The sequence below is a fragment of the Tachysurus fulvidraco genome, chromosome 18, assembly GCF_022655615.1.
Source record: "Tachysurus fulvidraco isolate hzauxx_2018 chromosome 18, HZAU_PFXX_2.0, whole genome shotgun sequence".
In the NCBI taxonomy this organism is placed as follows: domain Eukaryota; kingdom Metazoa; phylum Chordata; class Actinopteri; order Siluriformes; family Bagridae; genus Tachysurus; species Tachysurus fulvidraco.
Genome location: NC_062535.1, coordinates 12,923,480 through 12,946,135, shown reverse-complemented (window position 1 = coordinate 12,946,135; position 22,656 = coordinate 12,923,480). Strand labels below are relative to the sequence as shown.

At 36.1% G+C, this 22,656-nt stretch overlaps 2 protein-coding genes across 2 annotated transcripts; one reads left to right on the top strand and one right to left on the bottom strand.

Moving 5' to 3' along the window:
- Positions 1–365: 365 nt before the first annotated feature.
- On the bottom strand, positions 366–6,814 carry LOC113663828 (cytolytic toxin-alpha-like). Its single transcript, XM_027179255.2, has 12 exons — positions 6,693–6,814; positions 6,320–6,412; positions 3,209–4,968; positions 2,852–2,971; positions 2,563–2,660; positions 2,274–2,472; positions 2,067–2,180; positions 1,853–1,954; positions 1,669–1,757; positions 1,366–1,549; positions 1,177–1,290; positions 366–1,024 (listed from the first exon to the last, which is right to left on the bottom strand). Exons 2-12 carry the CDS (start codon positions 6,408–6,410, stop codon positions 980–982), a joined length of 2,916 nt encoding a protein of 971 aa, XP_027035056.2. The 5' UTR covers positions 6,411–6,412; positions 6,693–6,814; the 3' UTR covers positions 366–979.
- An 8,801-nt stretch (positions 6,815–15,615) lies between these two features.
- Positions 15,616–22,157, top strand: LOC113663825 (cytolytic toxin-alpha-like). Its single transcript, XM_027179253.2, has 12 exons — positions 15,616–15,712; positions 15,818–15,910; positions 17,061–18,820; positions 19,183–19,302; positions 19,606–19,694; positions 19,807–20,005; positions 20,093–20,206; positions 20,456–20,557; positions 20,676–20,764; positions 20,884–21,073; positions 21,161–21,274; positions 21,532–22,157. The coding sequence occupies exons 2-12, from the start codon at positions 15,820–15,822 to the stop codon at positions 21,574–21,576; spliced, it is 2,913 nt and encodes a 970-aa protein (XP_027035054.2). The 5' UTR covers positions 15,616–15,712; positions 15,818–15,819; the 3' UTR covers positions 21,577–22,157.
- Positions 22,158–22,656: the final 499 nt, after the last annotated feature.

Genomic DNA, 22,656 nt, shown 5'->3' with positions numbered 1-22,656 from the left:
ATGTATATCATACTGTATTAGTATAGTCTTACATTAATGCTAAAACTGTTTAAGCACATACATTAAACCTTGTAATATGGTTGAATTCCAGAAGATGGCACCAACATCTTTGGAAAAAAATTTTTTTCTTTGAGAATTATGGAGGAACATTTTGAATTTCTTTATCTTTTAAGTAAATTGCATTATACAGATCATTTGTTAGTTTCTTATAAAGCAGCATGACATATTCTGAACTAACTCTCACTCTCTCTCTCTCTCTCTCTCTCTCTCTCTCTCTCTCTCTCTCTCTCTCTCTCTCTCTACAGGCATCAGGTTTAATATCCCACTTTCTTTTTTAAATAAAGAAATGAAGCCTAGACAATGTGTCGAACTTTAGTTTTATGATTATTTATTTAATGATCATAACCAGCATACTGTTACAATCTTTTAATCAAGAAGTTAACTTTTTTCTAACTCATGATAACAAAAACAAAAACTATTCGTACCCTAAAACACATGGCCAATAATGTTTTATAATATTCCATATAGAGCATTTCTTTTTAAGGGACGGGCAATGAGTGCCCTCTACAGGTCCGAAATTGTATTACAGTATTTCAGATGGAATTTAAACAGTAAAAGAGGCATGTTTAACAGACATCTATTACACCAGATATTTATCTAAAATCTAAGAAAATCTTGGTTTAAATGGATTAATCTAAAAGCTACTGCCATCATTTTTTTTGTTTTAAGTGTCTGTGTATATATAAATTAATGGAAACCACCTATATTATTTAAATAAGAGGTACAGTACGATAGAATTGTAAAACTGTTGCAAAGAATGTGTCGCTTGTTCATTTCTAACAATAAAAAGCAATAAAGCCATCACAAGAATGCTGAAAGGTAAATTGTGTTAATGAAAGATACATGAATTCTGATATATTGAGCACAGAGCAAAACCAAACTCGTAAATGTACTCAGTGCTTTTTGGACGATCAAGTCCTCAAACATTGGCAGGAATCTTTGCTCTTATGTTGACCTTGTCCATCTGAAAAGAAAAAGAATACATCTCTATTACCTTACTGTTATGCAAGAAAACTGTGCAAAAAAAAGTACAAGTGTGATACAAATCTCAACATTAGACAGTCTGACATGTTCTTAATGTAACATTTTACACATCATCATATAAAAATGACTTACGTCAATGATCGAGAAGTTGTTCATGAAGACATCTGCATTGATCTGAATGGAATTCACATCCTCTACTGGCATACGGTGGGCGAATGTAAAGAATGGCAAGCCATTGACAATTATCTGAAGGAACAACATGTACAACTTTATTAATCCATTTCTAAAAAAGTTTACTTATTTTTCCACATAATATCTCACCTCATATTCTGCTGAATTAATGAAGAACAGGATATCAAAGGCTGACCCATTGACAAATGGGCTTCCTTGAATTTGTATTTCGTTTTCCCAATTCCCACTCCTGTAGCTGTTATAGGTCATTCTGGACGGATAGGCTGCGAAGTGAAAAGCAATGTCGCTCCCCACCATGAAATTTATTGCAAAGCTGAAAGAAATTGTTTAAACATGGAAATGACTGCACCAGATATGACAGACATTTTAAACTTATCTATTCCATATTGGTTTTCATTCAAAGTGTCATGGAGTGGAAATAGATTTGCATACCAATTGAAATCTGAAGGAACAACCCCTTGGAAGAAGAAAACCAGACCAGGCTTCACAGATACCTGGAGTTTGCCATTATAGTTTTTTTGCTGTTGGGATAATAAATATTGGTTTATTCCATGACAAATCTCTGTTATTACATATGTATTCAGTCATTTCATATTTCACATGAAACATTACTCACAGGGTTGCTGACTGGATATGGCACATCAGACTGGACGTTAGAAAGCACTGTGCGTGACATGCCAGGAGCTAGCTCCTTACCAAAAGTAGAATTGTTCCAGTTCTGAAGAGAGAAAGCACAATAAATAGTGTTATTTGTGCTTATTGTGCTCATGAAAGTTATGCTTATGAAAGTTCACACAGAGTGAAGAGCTTGAGAATACTGTTTAACTTACTGAAACAGTACCCATGATGTTAACTATGGTGTCTCCAAAAATGCCTAGTGTAGTCGATTTCTCCACTGGCAGGCGATGCATGAACAGATAAACTTTCTGCCCATTTATATTTACCTGGAATATACAGATTTGTGGTTCTTATACGGTACACAGAATTGAATTATTCTTTATATTGTGTGGATCCAGGTATGATTTTAATCTGCATACCTCCCAGCCTTCTTGTTTGGCCACAAGAAACATATCATAAGCTGATCCATTGGTAATGGGACATGATGGTATGTATTCTGTTCCTTCCCAATCCTGACCCCTTCGGGTGTTTAAGGTTATTGAGTCACCAAATTTAAAACATGCATAAAAAGTTAAATCGCTGTCTAAAGATTCCGTGGGTCTAAGATTAATTTCAAAGCTGTGAAAAAAAACAAAAACATTATTGTACTACAAACAGAAATCATTACTGAAAACTGAAAATTCTGTGGTCAATAAGATGAACACATACGATGTTCCTGTTGTAAGAGCAGTGCCTTGGAAATACAAGGCCGTTCCGACTTTTATGCCTCCAGGTATTGCACCATCATAAGAAGGTTTCTGTGATAACTATAAGCACATAACATACATCAATTGGTGATATAATGTTTCAGTTCAAATAAAAAATTCACATTTAAAATTCGCAGTCCACCTGGTCCACTATTAGCATTGTATTACACATGAAATTATTTACTGGTAACTGATTTATTCAGTATGTTTAGGGAGATTTGAAGATTTAATTTTGAACTCTTGCTACTCACAGGATTGCTGATGATATTTGAAACCTCTGACTTGATAGTATTGGAAGACCATCGAGAGAAGCCCATATTGGTCATTATTTTAGTCCTTATATGATTAACCAGAGAAGGTGTGGAGAGGTTCTGTGGGGAAAAATAATCATGTATTTTTCATGTAAATTTAAATAAATGAAAATTAAATGTAAAATATAGACTTATAGAATATAGACATATTGCTGACATGCATCATTATAGAACATTTGATTGATTCTTATTTCTTCCACTACCACTAATCTCCCTATTAATTTACCAGTACAGGCTACTTTTTCACCAAATTCAATGTACAGTAATAATTAGAAATATATTATAATCTTTACTGACCCATTGGCTCATTGCGAAATCGACCATCCCAGAAAAACTGAATTGAAGATAGTCACTGGGTTCACTCACTCCCAAAGTGCCAACAGCTCTGTATCGGACCCAGTATTGTTGTGCTGGCTTAAGATCACTAAATGCAAAGCTGGTATTTGCATCTGGAGTCGTGATGACTTTCCACATGGCGAGATCACTTGCTGAATCAGTTGGCTGAGTATCCCTATACTCAATTATGAACTGTCGAGTCTCTCCGGTTGGAGATTTTGAAAGCGTTACAAGTTGTTTCCCATCACTGGTCCCCACCACAGGCGCAGCAGGCTTGGATACAGGCTGGAACTTAGGATCTATCAGAGTGCTGCTCTGATAAAGTCTGATAGAGGTTCCTGGATTGCTGGGGTCAGATAAGGAAGCAACGACGAACTTGATTCTGTTATTATTTATATTGGTCTTGAAAAAACTTGTAAAGAGAGTAAGATTCTGCCTCATCCTTGATGAAATATCAAGAGATTTGAACCAAGGCTGTGTTGTTGGGTATGAGAAAGCTTTAGTAATTGGTTTTCCAAAATTGGCCAGTGCATCGGAATATACAAAGCTTCTTACACCCATAAGGTAGGTGTCCTCACTCTTTAGAGATGTAAATGTCAAGCTAACCACTGAATCAACATTAGGATCATAGAGAATGGAATTAAATAATCTCTCAGATGACATAAATGTGACATCCTTCAGTGCACTGGTATACGAAGTCAGCACATTTAATTGAGTTGTAATGTCATCTAACCATTTGCTCATATTGGTAGCAGTGAAGGGTGTCATGCCATGGTTGGTCAGGATATCTCCCAGTGCCTTGTTCTCCAGTGCTCCACTACGAATATTTGGCAAAATGCTGACCAGTGACTTTTGTAATGCAATCTTATAAAAACTGTGTAATTCCCTAAACTGTTCCAAGCTTTTGTTTAGCTCAGGGAAACTGGCTGTAATTGGGTTTCTGAGTAAATCATTGCATTTTCTTTCTGCTTCAGCGAGATCCTCCAACACATTTTCTGTTTTAGACACCAGGCTCAAACTGATTTCTCTCACCAGCTTAGCAGCCCTAGAATCCAAAAGTGTGAGAGGATACAGCCACACAGTCACTGGTACACCTTTACTGTTTCTTTCCTTCAACAGACTGGGCAACTTCTTGCATGCTCTCAGAGCCTCTGTGTAGGTGGTGGGGTTTTCATCAAGCTCATAGTCACCATAAAATGTGACATTTATATTTTCAGCTAGTTTCTTTTCTTCGGAGGACAACTTCAGGGATGCTTGCCCCTCAATTGAAATAGTAGGGATCTTCTTGATCACTGCTTGAAGGTTTCCTTCAACAGCCTGTTTGTTCTCACTTTCTGAACTTGAATAATCAAATAGCATGAAAGCAGAAGCTCCATACAGTACAGCTGTAACTACATGAGTGGCTGTTTTCTGCTCAAATACTTTTGGATAGGTGATATTACCAAGCTCCTTCATAGTGAGCTGTTCAAATTTTGTTGTCTGGCTGTACTGCATAGTAACTCTGCACTGACGTGCTGAGGATTTGGTATCTTGCAGGTACTTGGCAGATCCTCCAACCTCCACCAATCCACCTAAGAAACTAGCTTTTAGGGAAGCGCTCACATTTAAAAGGTTGGCCTTATCGCTGATACTGTCAGAAGCAGCAAGCTTGACAAATGTTTTAGTCTGATCAAGCACGTCAATATCATCACGCAATGCATTCTTGTCCCATAAAGTGATACCTGAACAAAAGAGCAATGAAAAATGACAGTAGTATCACAAATAATATTATAATCCATTTGTCAAAAATACCATTTACCAAACTATATATGAAATAAAGACTAATTATTGGTAGTGTCATGCCTCTTGACCCATCAGTGACCCTTCTGCAGAATTTCAAATGTTACCTCAGAGACGAAGAATATCATGTATGTGTTTTATAGATTAAATATATCAACATTACTTCAAAGCCCTTGTAAGATAACTAATAAAATAATCTAATCTTAGTGTTAGATGTCTTGTTATCATATAATGTCAATATGCATCATACTTCAAATGTCAAATAGATAAATAAGTATTGTTTATGTATATTTATTTATCTACACTAGCTCAATATGCACATTGTATCCATGTATCTACTGTAGGTCTTAAAGGAGAGCCAATGCAATTCACATGTATGCTAACAGTAGCACAGTTCTCAAATATCTTCTCGATCTCATATCCTGCATCTACATGAAAGTAGGATATTTAAACAGGAAATTCTATCTTAGTTCATAATTCCCTAAAATGTTGATAATGATGAAGGATTTAATTTATTATCAGTCTTTTTCCCACTCTCTCACTCTCTCACTCATTTCCTACCGCTTATCCGAACTACCTCGGGTCACGGGGAGCCTGTGCCTATCTCAGGCGTCATCGGGCATCAAGGCAGGATACACCCTGGACGGAGTGCCAACCCATAGCAGGGCACACACACACTCATTCACTCACACAATCACACACTACGGACAATTTTCCAGAGATGCCAATCAACCTACAGTACCATGCATGTCTTTGGACCGGAGGAGGAAACGTAATTTACCAATAAAGACAACTATACATTTTTGTTGTTTTAACTTAATTCACATAGCCAACTTCTATTAACTATATGTAATAAATACACTTGAAAAAGATATTGAGTGAAAATCTAACAAGAATTCACTTTCAATTTTACCTGATTGGTTGACATTAATCTAGGAAAAGAATTATTCAAGGTGCAACTTAATATAATGGATCTATTGTCAATATGACAGACGCAAAAACATCTCCAATGTCCAATGGCTAAATTAATGTTCTGCACTCACTGAAAATATTATACAGCTAGATTATGGCACTAATATGCAGAAATCATATAATCTTATGAAAAGCAAGAAGCTTCTCTCTTAAGCCTTTTATCTATGTGTATCTACTTCTAATTTGTACATAGAGTACTCTCATCATAAACCCTGAAATGTTTATAGAAAAGGCACGAATGGGAGTAAAATCGGTCTTGCATTCGCATGGACAATGAACATTACAATAGATTATAAATTATATTATAAATGAAAGCTTTACCTGGAATAAAAGAGTCATTGCGGCAGTCGTACAGCATGCCAGGATACAGGGCCCTTCCCAGGGCTGCCATCTCAATGATTTTGGTGTCCATGACTGTCAAAATAAACACAGCATTATTAATAAATATTTCTGAATAATCTATGAAGATTGCCCTCCAGATATATTTATATACATATCATTTCTCACAATTTATACACATAAAACATAAACTAAATTAAGCCTTATACACACACACACATATATATATATATATATATATATATATATATATATATATATATATATATATATATATATATATATATATATATATATATATATATATATATATATATATATATATAAGGATTATTAGATTAGTAGCACTACTTACTTATATATGTGGGTATATGAGACCTGTTATGTTCTTCTCTGCTTCTAATCTGAACCAGGTTCCTCTGAAATTTATCTTGGTTTCAGAGATATTTATAGTCCTAGTTTAAAGTCCTAGATCAAGTAAAGGCAAATAATCTGGGAATGTGATCAAAAAGATATCTTTTTTTGGCAGCTTTTGTGTGATCCACTGTGTGTTTGCAAATGGGCTGTTGTTGCTTGTCAGGAAGCTTCAGGGTAAACCAAGGTTCACACAGTATACCAAAGTTCACAAAGTATTGCCAAACATGGAATGCAAAAGCCCCATCCAAGATGGCAGCCTGTCCTTTGTTCTGTGTAGTGTTTGTTTGTGTTTGTCTGTTTTAACATTTTTTTATTTTGTAAATGGATTTTAAACATCTTCTGAAAAGAAACTCCATCATGGCGAGTCTGGTTCTTGCCTTTTTGTCTTTGCTCTGTCTGTTTGAAATCTCAGAGCATGAGATGCACCGGGAGATTTTTGGGGGTAACTATGACGTTTCCTTAGATGCACTTTATATGTCATCACAATTAAAGGTTACTAACTGTGTATGGGATTTGGAGGGTAGTCAGGGGGGCTGGATGTATGATATGAGCATGGGTTCTCAATATACAAACTTTAAACATCTTTTTAGCCTGCTCCTCCTAAGTGACTGGTTTATTCCATCAAAATACTCTTGGTCCAAAACCACAGTGACTGGCGATTCTAAAAACTGTATGAAGCATTGTCTTAATACACGCATGTTGAAAGGTATTATCACACTTATGTTGTTGATGTCAGGAAATGTACAACCTAATCCAGGTCCTGTGAATGATAGAATATCGCTGCAAACTCCTGTGACTTTTTAAATAGGTCTGGTATCGGTTAGGTGCACATAAATGTGAGAAGTTTATTGCCAAAAATTGACATGGTCAGAATTTGGGCCAAATCAACAAATGCTGATATTATGGTGTTATCACAGACATGGCTGGGTAGGTCCACCCCTGATAGTTATATTTATATGGTGGGGTATAATATATTTCATATTGATCGCCGTGCTAAAGGTGGAGGAGTGGTGATCTATGTAATCATTGTCTGGTTGTCTGTCATCTATAAAATATGGTTGTCTGTCATCTATAAAATATACCGAATTGGTTTTAATGGATTATAATGGGTTAACTCCGGCATCTGACTTAATTAAAAGCTTTTGTGATTCAGCAAATTTGACCCAAATTATAGACTCGCCTACTAGGCCAAATCCTAAACATCCAGAAAAATCCACGTTACTTGACTTGTTTTTAACTAATAAGCCACAGAAATACAAAGCGACTGCTGTTTTTGCAAATTATTTGAGTGATCATTGCGTTATTGCAGGTGTGAAAGACACCAGGAAAGCTAAATGTAAACCGCGTATTATAATTAAGAGGATTTTTAAGTCATTTTGTGAACAAGCTTTTTCAATTGATTTCTGTGATTGGACCAGGGTACATTTGATCCCAGAGCCCGAGATAGCATTGCAATATTTTAATTCACTTCTATTGGACATTATAAACAAACATGCTCCTCCTAGGAAGTACAAGATTAAAGGGCGTGATAATCCATGGTTCTCTGAACAATTGTCTGATTTAATTCATGAGCGTGATCTTGCGTGGGCAAAGGTTAAGAAATCTAAAAGCAGCTCAGATTGGCAATATTTTAGGCATATGAGAAACAAATGTGCCTCTCAGATACATAGAGCTAAATCAGATTATTATGTAAATGAATTATGTGATAGTGCAGCAAACCCTTCTAAATTTTGGAAAGTTATAAAATCACTGTCTTCAGATTCTAGGAAATTGTTGCCAAATGCATTGAAGGTGAATGATAATACTATTACAGACTAAAAAAGATGCTAGATTCTTTGAACGAGCATTTTATATCTTCTGGGTTGTTGTTTAAGCATGCAACAAAACAGCAGAGGACACAAGAGGATTACTCTATAGCATCATAGGAGGTATATGATGCTCTGGTAAGGTTAAATGTTAGGAAATCTTCTGGTCCTGATGGTCTGGATCTGTATTTTTTAAAAATTGCTGCTAAACATATTGCGGAACCTTTGACACATATTTTCAACCTGACTATTGAAACCAGAATAATACCTAGTGTATGGAAGTCAGCATATGTCACTCCTTTATTTAAGGGTGGTGACCGAACAAATCTAAATAATATTAGGCCAATATCTAAGCTACGGATTTTAGCTAAGGTTTTAGAAGGGCTTATAAGTGATCAGTTGAAAGTTTTTTAGAAACAAAAAACATTTTAAATGATTTGCAGTCTGGTTTTCGTAAAAACCATAGCACTGTCACTGATACTATGAAAGTGTTAAATGACTTAATAAGTGCTATTGATTCTAAAGAATATTGTGCTGTGCTATTTTTGGATCTGTCAAAAGCATTTGACACATTCGACCACTCTGTCCTGTCTCAGAGATTGGTAGATATTGGAATGTCTTTAAAAGCAGTCAGATGGTTTGGTGGCTATTTGAGTGGCCAAACACAAAGTGTTCAAAGTGTTCATTATTTACACAAAATGGTGTCCCTCAGGGATCCATTTTGGGGCCCATTTTATTTACTATTTATATAAATGATCTGTGTCAGAATGTAACAACAGCAAAGTATCATTTTTATGCGGATGACACCATTTTGTACTCTTCTGCCTCTTCTTTAACAAGGGCCTTAGAGGACCTGCAATCTGCTTTTAACATTATTCAGAAGAATCTTAAAAAATTTAAACTGGTATTAAATGCTGACAAAACTAAAATAATGTGCTTCTCTAAATCAAGGAACACAGACTTGCTTGTCAGATTGTTAGTCTAGATGAGAGAATAATTGAATGAGTAGCAGTCTACAAATATCTTGGTTTCTTCTTAGAAGAAAGTTTGTCTTTTAAGCAGCAAATAGAATGTCTAGCAAAAAAAAAGTTGGGTTTCTATTATAGAAATAAAGGCTGTTTTTCTTTTAGTGTGAGAAAAACACTTATACGAGTAACATTTTTGTCAATGCTTGATTATGGTGATATTTTATATATGCATGCCAATCTTCTCTGAAAATGCTGGACTCAGTATACCATGCAGCACTAACATTTGTAGCGAATTCCAGCTTTCGTACTCATCACTGTAAGTTGTTTGAGAGTTTTGTTTGGCCTTCTTTGCATAATCGCAGGTGGGAGCATTGGTATATTTTTCTTTAAAAGGCCATACTGTGTAAACTGCCTTCTTATCTATGTTCTCTCCTGATTCCTAAAGTCACTGCTGGGAAATGTAATCTTAGATTAAATGGTCAATTCATGTATGACATTCCCCGAATCCGAACTGTCTTTGGTGAAAGTGCCTTTAAATTTTTTGCTCCATCATCCTGGTATAAACTGCAGAAACATTTTAAATTAGACTATTTACCAACATTGATGCAATTTAAAATTAGGATAAAGGATTACTTGAGTACGATATTCACATGTGTTACTACTGAGTGCTGCTGGTGATTATGTGGAGATTATGTTTAATTTATTATTTTTTTTCTTTCTTTCTGATACATCTTGTCTGTTTTTGCGGTATATTTTAAATATGAAACTTTTTGTACTGCTGTCTTGGCCAGGACTCCCTTGAAAAAGAGATTCTGAATCTCAATGGGATTTTTTTCCTGCTTAAATAAAGGTTAAATAAAATAAAATAAAATAAAAAAGAACCTAAATGATGTTTTTTAAAATGCTATTTTCATATACACAGACACCAGGAACATATGTGCTGGGAGCATAAGATTATTTTCTGTTCTTTGTTAAACTCAGTTTAAACCAGATATTTTATGCAAAATGAAAACTTTTGGAGCATTTTGGCTTAAAAAAATTAACCTAATGCTACAATTTAATAATTTAATAATCTATTCTGTTTAGTCAAAAACTGGAGGCAATGCCATATAACTCTTTCGATAATACCATTCAAACATAACTTGTTGCTTGAAAACTTTGCACTGTGCCTGTCACTCAAGGCTGAGTTTTGGGCATAGATTTGGGCATATAATCAAACGATAATATGTTTGTCTGAGAAACTTTGTATGATCCATGTTTGCAAATGTTTGCAAATGGGCTTATATTTTGTGTCAGGAAGCTTTAGGGTAAAATAAAGTTCACACAGTACACAAGTATTGCAGAACATGGAATGTAATGGAACCTAATTGGTGTTTGTGAACCTGTGATGCTGTCAACATACCCATATAGCTTTAACTGCAGACCCCAGGTACATATGTGTTGGGAACATCATATTATTTTCTGTTTTTTTTTGTAGAAAATCAATGTAAGCCAGGTACCTAATGCAAAATCAATATTGTGGGAACTACTTTAATTATTTTAAATTAGCTTAACAAATTGAACCTAATGCTCCAATTTAATTATATATTCACTATAAAATCTGTACTGCAGGCAGTGACCTGGAATGATTTAGATCATACCATTCCAACAGAACTTGTTGCCAGAGGGTTACTTTGCCACTGTGCCTGTCACTCAAGGCGTGCACAAAGGCTCAGTTTTTGGGCATATCCACCAATCGGGTATAACATTATGGAACAAGGTAACCTGTTCTGGTGAACAACATTTTCTTTTGCATGAGATGGATGGCTGGGTGCTTGTGCATTGCTCACCTGGGGAACACATGGCACTAGGATGCACTATGGGAAGAGGCAGTGTGATGCTTTGGGCATCACACTGCCTGTGTGATGTTCTTCTGGGAAACCTTGGGTACTGCCATCCATGAGGATGTTAATTTGACCACCTACCTATGCATTGTTGCAAACCATGTACACCCGGTTGGCTGTGGCCTCTTTCAGCAGGATAATGCGCTCTGCCACAAGGCAAAAATGGTTCAGGAATGCTTTGAGGAGCACAAAAATGACTTTGAGTTGTTGAATTCTGTTGATTTTGTCCTCCAAATTCCCCAGATATCATGTGCTGAACAAACAAGTCTGATCCATGGAGGCCTCACCTTGCAACTTACAGGACTTACAGGATCTGCTGCTAACATCTTGGTGCCAGATAACACAGAACACCTTAAGTGGTCTAATGTTAGTCTAGAAAAAAAAGGACTGTTTTGGCAGCAAAAGGGGGACCGACACAATTTTAGTTAGGTGGTCATAATGTTATGTGTGATCAGTGCACATACAGGTGCATCTCAATAAATTAGAATTTCATGGAAAAGTTCATTTATTTCAGTAATTCAACTCAAATTGTGAAACTTGTACATTATATAATTTCAGTACACACAGACTGAAGACATTTAAGTCTTTGATTCTTTTAATTGTGATGATTTTGGCTCACATTTAACAAAAATGACCAATTCACTATTTCAAAAAAATTTGAATAATTTATAAGACCAATAAAAAAACATTTTTAGTGAATTGTTGACCTTCTGGAAAGTATGTTAATTTACTCTATATGTACTCAATACTTGGTAGGGGCTCCTTTTGCTTTAATTACTTCCTCAATTCAGCATGGCATGGAGGTGATCAGTCGGTGGCATTGCTGAGGTGGTATGAAAGCCCAGGTTTCTTTGACAGTGGCCTTCAGCTCATCTGCATTTTTTTTTTTTTGGGTCTCTTTTTTCTCATTTTCCTCTTGACAATACCAGATTCTCTATGGGGTACAGGTCTGGTAAGTTTGCTGGTCAACCAACTAGTCAAACCAACACCTGGCAAACCAACACCATGGTCATTTAACCAACTTTTGGTGCTTTTGGCAGTGTGCGCAGGTGACAAATCCTGCTGGAAAATGAAATAAGCATCTTCAAAACGTCAGCAGAAAGAAGCATGAAATGCTATCAAATTTCTTGGTAAACAGGTGCAGTGAGTTTGGTTTTCAAAAAACACACTGGACCAACACCAGCAGAAGACATTGTAACCCAAATCATCACAGACTGTGGAAACATAACACTGGACTTGGGCTATAAGCTTCTCCATTCTTCCTCCAGACTCTAGGACCTTGGTATCCAAATGAAATACAAAACTTGAAAAGTTGAAAAACTAATCTGAAAAGAGGACTTTGGACCAGTGGACAACAGTCCAGTTCATCTTTGCACAGCTTTAAGAAGATATATACATGAATATAATACATGAATTTCACTATTTGAGTTAATAAATGAACTTTTCCACAACATTCTAATTTATTGAGATGTACCTGTATTACCTCTCTCACTCACTCATTTTCTACCACTTATCCGAAATACTTCGGGTCATGGGGAGCCTGTGCCTATCTAAGGCATTATCGGGCATCAAGGCAGGATACACCCTGGATGGAGTGCCAACCCATTGCAAGGCACACACACTATCATTCACTCACGCAATCACACACTATGGACAATTTTCCAGAGATGCCAATCAATCTACCATGCACGTCTTTGGACCGGGGAGGAAACCGGAGTGCACGGGGAGAACATGCAAACTCTGCACACACAAGGCGGAAGCGGGAATTGAACACCGACCCTGGAGATGTGAGGCGAACGTGCTAGCCAACGTACCCCCCACCCCCACCTAATAAACAAATTATCTGTTATGGTATGCTGACTCTCTGTTTTGGGTCTTATATAACAACCTCTCCTCTCATGCTCTGCATTGATCGTTACACCACTCCTCAGCTAGTCCTTTATCTTCATCAAGTAACAGTTAGTCAAAAAAAGACAGAAGTCAGGTCTCTATCAATAAATATATTGATGCTGCTTCTCTAGGTCATGGACCAGCAGACTGATATCAGTGAGCAGACTGGAGACATCAATGTAGTCAGGCACAAACTTAAGATAATAGTCAGTCGGCCCCACTGGCCACTGTCTCACCTACTTTGGGACTGACCATGCTCTCCAAGCCTGCCCATGTCCCAAGTCAAAGCCAAGATTCCATGCTTTCCCACATCAAATTGTACACTTCTTTTGCTGTGAGTCCCACAAATATCAATGATCTCGGGATAGTCTTCAGATGCTGAACATGTCACTGCCAATCATTACTATAAATAATAATGTCATCCAGAAAGGCAACATAAAGATGGAGGATTATGTGGATTATGACAGAGAGCACAGTAAACAGAGAAACAGAACTAGATCAATACACAAGTAGTACTTCAAAGGCTCAGAATCTATACTGTTAAGAACAAATAGCAAGACTTTGTGGTGTCTGTGTGAGTCCAAGAATTTTAGATACATATTAGACAGGAAATAAGTGTGGCCATAGAAGAAGTGTCCTTAGAACTTGAGGAAGGTAATGACAAAACCTGTGCTGGATTCAGACTTGTGGTTTCCAGAATAGGTGTTCTGCAACTTCTAACCAGTGTTGCTATTCTTCAAGGGATGCTTTTATATTGCCAGAACATACCCCTCCAGTTTTTCCAGCTGAATGGCTCCAAATCCATTTTCAGAGGAATCAGTGTATGGTCAGTGAAGACAAGGTTTGCCAAGGCTTGTGCCAAGGCTTGTGGAGAGCCCTGATAATAACATACAGTTCATAAAATTATATTTATGTTCTGCTCAAAAGGGGGTCATTTTAAGTTCTTATATTCGAGAGGGGTCCCTGCCTAAAAATGACTCAAGACCTCTGCTTGAGATAACACAATAGCAAATCAATTGCTGGCTGTGTTCAAATGTTACAACAGTCCTAATATGTAATAAAAATGTTGTCTGGTCAAATCATCCCATTTGGAGTCCTTAGCTGCATATTAGCCAAAACCAAGATTGTTATATTTACTTAAAACTTATCTAGATGTGGTGGTTTAGGTAGAAGAGAATCTAAAACGTTTAAAATATCTGACCGATCAATTCACCAAGATATAACAAACAATCTTCTGCTTTTTCAAAAACATTTATGTTTTACACGAGAAAACTTAGGTTGCCAATGCATTTTATCACAATACATTGCCTTATATAAGTTGCGAGGATCCTTGGAAATTTCACAGCACATGTAATTAACCAAGAGGCAATACGTTTGAGGAAAATTCAACTGACAACAAGAAAATTACCAGAACAAAATAAAACTGTTGAAAATACTTCACTGGTGATTTTTCACCCTATTTGGCAGGAATTGTGGCTTTCATATTAACCTAAGGGAAATGTTCAGTAAAAATAAATAAATATAAGGGTGGTACATAACTCAATATTAGACTGACAAGTACACTGACAAGTCTACTTGTAACATATACAGTATGTTGGTCATCCACCTTTTCTAAACCCAGAGAGGTGGCAAGATGTTATTAAAAGCCAAAGACTGGTCCTAGAATCAATATTTCTAGTGGCTCTTGAGTTAACAAATGTTACAGATCAATTCAAGAATTCTCATGACTGGAATGAAATGACACACTAAGAGTCTTGGTCTTGGTCTTTTTGATTTTGTAATCTAGTGGTTGTGGAGGTAACAGACTGGTCATTCTGAGTTCTTTATATTACATAATTAAATGAAGTTTATTATTATTCAAGAACTAAAACTGACTTTCAGCATTATATGTTTTATTAATTTATTATTAAGTAATGTAATGTGTATAAAGAATGTGGGGCACACCTTGAGTGACAGGCACAATGCAAAATATCCTTCAAGCAACAAGTTGTTTTTAGAATGGTATGATCTAAAGCATTCCAGGTCATTGCCTGTAGTACTTATTTTAAATGAATGTGAACTACATAGTTGCTCACACAGAATTGATCTTGAATACAAAAAATATCTGGCTTAAACTGAAAACAAAGAACAAACACTATTCAGATTCATTTGGATTCCATGTTGGCGATACTTATGTATACTGTGTGAACTTCATTTTGCCCTGAAGCTTCCTGAGAAGCAACACCAGCCTATTTGCAAACACAAGGTGGATCACACAAAGAAAGAAATCTTTTTGATCACATGCCCAGATTATTTGCCTCAAATTAATGTAGGACGTTAAACTAGGACTATAAATATCTCTGAAACCAAGATCAATTTCAGAGGAACCTGGTTCAGATTAGAAGCAGAGAATAACACATCTGCGAACAACAGGTCTGTAAATTGTGAGAAATATGTACTGTATTCCTTTCATCTGGAGAACAACACTCATTGATTATTTAGAAATACTTATTAACGATATTGTGTTTTTCTTGACAGCCATGGAGCCTAAAATCATTCAGATGGCAGCCCTGGGAAGGGCCCTGTATCCTGGCATGCTGTACGACTGCCGCAGTGACTCTTTTATTCCAGGTAAAGCTTTCATTTATAGTATAATTATGCAGATTGTAATGTTTATTGTCCATGCTAACGCAAGACCGATTTTCCTTGCGTTCATGACTTTTCTATAAAAGTGTAGCGGTTTATGATGAGAGTGCTCTATGTTCAAATTAGTAGGTATGTGTAGATAAAAATATCAAGAGAAGATAGAAGAGATTTTATTCTGGTTGCTTTCGTTGTTGGTTTAAATGCAAAATGCACAAGAATAAGGATGCTGACTTGAGAGCTTGTCATTTGAGTGGCTATATAATTCCAATAAAAGCTTTGTGCCTATGAGTGGTATAATCATAGCTGTATGAAAGATTTGGTGACTGCATTTACCTTTAGCCATTGAACATTGGAGAAGGCTTTTGCATCTGTCTTATTGGAAACAGATCCATTTTGTTAAGTTTCACCTTTAATAAGTGTGCTCATTCCTAGATAAATGTTAATGAATCAGGTCAATTTGATCCAAAGAGAAATCTTTTTTTAATTGTTAATATAAGTTTCCTGTATGAATGTTTCAACAAATAAAGTGTAGTAGTTTCTTTTTGTTATATTGGCTAATGCTGTTAGAAAAATAACAGTCATAAGCAACATTTATGGCAACTTCTTGGTGTCTTTTGGATGTTGCTGTTTTTTTTGTCTAATTTGGTAGCTCTTTCAGTCATACTTTGAATCAGCATTATACTAATACATTAACATGTACACCACATTGTTTCTCTATGGCTTTTGCTTAAGTTTGGACAAGATTGTTCCAGTAAAGTATATAATGTTGTTGTGCAGATGTCTCATCAGAGATTTTTTCTTCTGTTGCTTTCTTGATGTTTTCTAAGAGCATAACAGTATCTACTATTAACAGTTGTGTGATCTGTAAAGAGGGTCTCACAGCCTAAATTTGACTTGAATTTCTTGATAAGTCAAATGTTGGTTTCATGGCTTATATAATAAGTACATGCTGACAGAGGACAGCAGTTCTACAGCAGTTATGATCATGTTGTACATAGAGAGTGATCTTTGGATAAGCACACCTGATAATACAAATGAACTGCTTTGACCTAATATCATAAACACTTGTTGTAGCATGTGTGGTCAGGTATTTCACATGTGATACAGCTGTCATATCTCCTCACTTTTGTTTCAGGTGTTACTTTATGGGACAAGAAAGCATTGCGTAATGATATTGATGTTCATGACCAGACTAGAACATTTGTCAAGCTTGCTGCCTCTGACAGCCTCAGTTCTAAGGCCAACCTCCTAGATGTGAGCGCTTCCCTAAAAGCTAGTTTCTTTTGTGGATTGGTGGAGGTTGGAGGATCTGCCAAGTACCTACAGGATTCCAAATCCTCAACACGTCAGTCCAGAGTTACTATGCAGTACAGCCAGACAACAAAATTTGAACAGCTCACTATGAAGGAGCTTGGTAATATCACCTACCCACAAGTATTTGACCAGAAATCAGCCACTCATGTAGTTACAGCTGTACTGTATGGAGCTACTGCTTTCATGGTGTTTGATTATACAAGTTCAGAAAGTGAGAACAAGCAGGAAATTGAAGGAAACCTTCATGCAGTGGTCAAGAAGATCCCTACTATTTCAATTGAGGGGCAAGCATCCCTAACTATGAATCAACAAGAGAAGAAATTATCTGAGAATTTGAATGTAACCTTTTATGGTGACTATGAGCTTGATGAAAACCCCACCACATACGCTGAGGCTCTCAAGGCTTGCAATACGTTGCCCAGTCTGCTGAGGAAAAAAAGCAGTAAAGGTGTTCCATTGACTGTGTGGCTGTATCCTCTCACACTTTTGGATGCTAGAGCTGCTAAGCTAGTAAGAGAAATCAGTTTGAGCTTTGTGGCTAAAACAGAAAAATTGTTGGAGGAGCTTGATGAAGTACAGAGAAGATGCAATGATATGATCAAAATGCCAGTTACAAATGATTTCCCTGAAATAAAGGAAAAATTAAAAAGCTTTCAGGAACTAATTGGTTATTATAAAGTAGCATTCCAGAAGGCACTGGTCAGTGTTTTGCCAAATATTCGGAGTGGGGCCGTGGATGACAGTGCACTGGGTCTCATCCTGGAGAACCATTACAAGTCACCATTTACAGCTGTCAACATGAACAAGTGGTTAGATGACAACTTAGGTGAATTAAATATACTGACGTCCTATACCAGTGGGCTGAAAGACATGCCAGTTGTAACATCCTCAGGGTCATTTAATTCCATCCTCTTTGATGCTGATGTTGATGTGTTGGTTTCATTTACATTTACATCTTTACAGAATGAAGACTCCTTCATAACTGCTATAGAAGACTTTGTGAACTCTGAAGGGTTTAGTAACTTGGACCAAAACAGTGCAAATGCTTTCACATTCCAAGCAATAAAGCCTTGGTTCATGTCTTCTGATATTTCAGCAAAAATGAGGCAGAATCTTTCTCTCTTTACAAGTTTTTACAAGGCAAATAAAAATGTGAAGAAAGTCAAATTCATCGTTGCCTCCATATCTGACCCCAGCAATCCAGGATCCTCCATCCAACTTTATCAGAACGGCACTTTGACTAATGCTAACTTCCAACCTGTATCCAAGCCTGCTGCACCTGTGGTGGACACTAGTGATGGGAAAGTCACCCTGAACCTTTCAAAATCCACAACCGGAGATACTCTACAGTTCAAAATTGAGTACAGAAATACCCAGCCAACCGATTCTGCAAGTGATGCTACCGCATGGAAAGTCATCACAACTCCAGATGCAAAGACCACCTTTAACTTGACTGGAATAAAGCAAGACGAGCAACAATGGGTCCGATACTCAGCTATTGGTAAAGTGGGAGTGAGTGAAGCCAGCGATTATGTCCCCTTCATAATAGCAGGGAAAATCATTTATGCAATAAGTCAATGGGTCAGTAAAGATTATACTTCTTCTTAATCCTGTTCATGCTTACATCTGTTTTCATTCAGATTTTTTTAAATGTAACCAGTGGTAAATTAAAATACCTGTGAAAATTTGGGGTTGTGGTAGCCTAGTTGTTAAGGTGTTGGACTACCAATCGGAAGGTTTTGAGTTTGAATCCGGCTGCCACTGCTGGGCCCCTGAGCAAGGACCTTAACGCTCAGTTGTATAAAAAAAATAGATAAAAAGATAAGTCATCTGCTAATTGCTGTAAATGTATAAATAAGAATCAGTCAAATGATTAAAAGTTACTTGTATCAGTAATATGTACATATACTTTCATATGTTGCACATAATTTCTTTTCCCACAGGGCACCTCTGTGCCAGTCCTCATTGATAAAATAAGGAACAAAATTATGACCAATACAGGCATGTCACGATGGTCAAACTCTATTATCAAATCAGAAATTCAAAATGCTGTCAACAGTCCTGTAAGTAGTGAATTTCAATCAAAGTTCACTCTTTCTTTCATTCTTTCTTTCATTCTTTCTTTCTTTCTTTCTTTCTTTCTTTCTTTCTTTCTTTCAAAAAATCAATAAATAATTCAGATTTCATGTGCACTGTATGCCAAAGCTGGACCAGTAAATGCTACAAATTTATTTTATTAAATTTGGAAAGCAGAAGTTGTAGAAATGTTGTTGCTTCAGTTAAATCAGTGTTGTCTGGTTTAGATAAAAACAACAACAACTTTATATCACCAATTGATGTTTGATTTGTGCTTCGACTATCCACAGACTATTGCTTTCACTGGACCAATTACTGGAGGCCTGAAAACCGGAATGGCCATGTATTTCCAAGGCAGTGCTCTTGCAACAGGAAAATCGTATGTTTTCATTTTAAGGGTTCACATTGACTTTTTCCATAATCTTGTGTTATGTATTTTGTATGGATTTTTGTAGATAATTAATTGTTTGTTTTTTCTATTATACACACAGCTTTGAAATAGATTTTATAGCCGGGGCAAAGGAAACTGGCGATGTTACTCTTTACATGGGTTTTAATATTGATGATTCACTGTCCTTCAACACCCGAAGGGGTCCGAATTGGGAGACCCAAGAATGCATAACATCGTATACTGTTGCCAAAGGATCAGCCTTTGATGTATTTTTTGTGGTCAAACAAGAAGGCTGGGAGGTATGCAGATTAAAATCATAAGTGGATCCACACAATATAAAGAACAATTCAAATCTGTGTATAAGAACCACACATCTGTACTTCCAGGTATATTTAAATGGGCAGAAAGTTTATCTGTTCAAGCATCGCATGCCAGTGGAGACAGTGACTACACTTCACATTCATGGAGACACCGTCATTAACATCATGGGTACTATTCCAGTAAGTTATACACTCTTCTCAAGCTCTTCACTGTATGCTTTTTTGTGTATGTGCTTTTAAAAGCATTCATAAGTAGAATTTTTATAAGCATTTATAATTCAATTCAATTCAATTCAAGTTTATTTGTATAGCGCTTTTTACAATAGACATTGTCTCAAAGCAGCTTTACAGAACATAAACATAAAGCAGAAGGTAGACATAATTAATGATAAAGGAAATAACGAATAATAATGTTTTTGCTCTCTTCAGAACTGGAGCAATTCTACATTTGGTAAGGAACTAGCCTCTGGAACTTCACGCACAAAGACTTCTAACATCCAGACTGATGTGCCAAACCCAGTCAGCAACCCTGTGAGTAACTGATAATTAAAGAATGTGATATTAAAAATGTCTACAAATTTCACCAAATACAAGTGCAATAATGGAGATTTATCACGGAATAAACCAACAATGTTTATGATCACAACAGAAAAAAAACTACGCTGGCAATATCCCAGCAGAAATGAGGCCTGGTGTGGCTTTGTTCTTCAAAGGGGTTGTTCCTTCAGATTTCGATTGGTATGCGTAATCTCTTTTCACTTCATGACACTTTCAATAAAAAACAATATGGAATAAATATAATTAAAAGGTCTGACTCGAATCTGGTGCTGCCATTTACACCTTTAATTTTCTTTCAGCTTTGCAGTAAATTTGCTGTCCTCCCAGACGAACGACATTGGTCTCCACTTTAAACTCATGCCAAACCTGGTGGTGTTTAACACCTGCAGGAGTGGTTTATGGGAAGAGCAAATTGAAATTAAAGCAAGTCCATTTGTCAAAGGAGGAGCCTTTGATTTCTTCCTGCTTGCTTCTACTATAGGCTTTGAGGTGAGATAATATGGAAAAAAGAAAGAAATTCAGAGCTTATTTTTCAAGAAAAAATGAATTCATAAAGTTTACATTTTGTTTTTTCAGGTGATTGTAAACGGCATGCCATGCTGCACGTTCACTTACCGCATGCCAGTAGAAAAGATTAATTCCATTCAGGTCAATGGAGATGTCTTTATGAACACCTTTGCAACTCTTGAAGTAAGTCATTTTCATATAATGTTGGCAAACAAGCGTTATTTAAAAAATAAATAAATAAAAAAATATGCATGAATCATGCACTCTATGATATAAGCATTCATTGTCCACTAAAAATTGTTGGTCTTGCGTATAACGAGTCAGAATGTCTAATACTGAGTTCCTTACTAAGCCATATACAGTAAGCTTTTTTTGTTTAAAGACTTTACTCTCATGCCTAACAGGAAAGTAAAGAGATTTTGTTTGTTTTTTTCTTGCAGGTTGGCAGTGTTAACATGAAAGCCCTGGTTCCTGCCAATATTTGAGAATTCCAAATCACCAATGAAGAACAGTAAAACTTTCTCATTTTACTGTTACACATAAACACACTATTCATTCTTTGCTACCATATATTGTATTTAAAAGATATACTGTAGATGATTTACATTTGTCTATAAATACACAGACAACTTTGCAGCAGAAATGGTACAAGTCATCTCTACATTTAAACGTTAAAAAGGTTTTAGATAAAGATTCAGTGTAATAGAGCTACATTTTTGACTACTTTTGACCATCATTTTGGAAAAGAAAATCACAAATGTCAATGTGTGATTCTGGCAGAAATGAACAAAACTCCATGCTTACACTTTTGCTTGTTCCTTCATACTTCACACAAGAACATGAGGTTGAACTTCTTTGCTTTCTTCATTTACATATTTATCATAGTTTCTGTTTCACGTCCACGTTAATTAGGGTTGAAATGCTATTTTGGACCTCTAGAAGGTGCTGAAAAAAAAATGCTGTGAGGCCATCCTTAAAAATATTCTTGTTTGCCGTAACCCGACCGACCCTGTCAATTTAGGACCTACTCAAATTATGTATATATATATTATTGCTTTAAGTCCGACCGACTTACCGGTTGTAAATTTGCGTTAAGACCTACCTTTTTTTTTTAACTATTCAGTAAACAAAATGTTCAAAGTCATACGGGTTCGGGCACCATAATACATCTAAAAAATTCATTATAACAGCTCGACACCGCTTTAAATTAACTTGGCACGAAGTTCTGGAAAAACTGTGTCCAGCATCAAAATAAGGTTTGCAATGAAGACCCAGTCAGTGACGTCAAAATATGCTAATTTGTTTAAAGTCATACCTACGTAATCACCATCACCAAAATTTAACTTTTTTTTTACATTGAAACTTAACAAATATATATATATATATATATATATATATATATATATATATATATATATATATAGACCAACCTACCGACCCCCCCCCCTTTCTTTTTACTGTTACTGCAAATCAAAATATTTTTAAGGATGCCCTGAGTGAAATATTATTAAACATTACTTAATTAGACAAATGTACTATGATGTGATTATATGATTCAGTTTTTT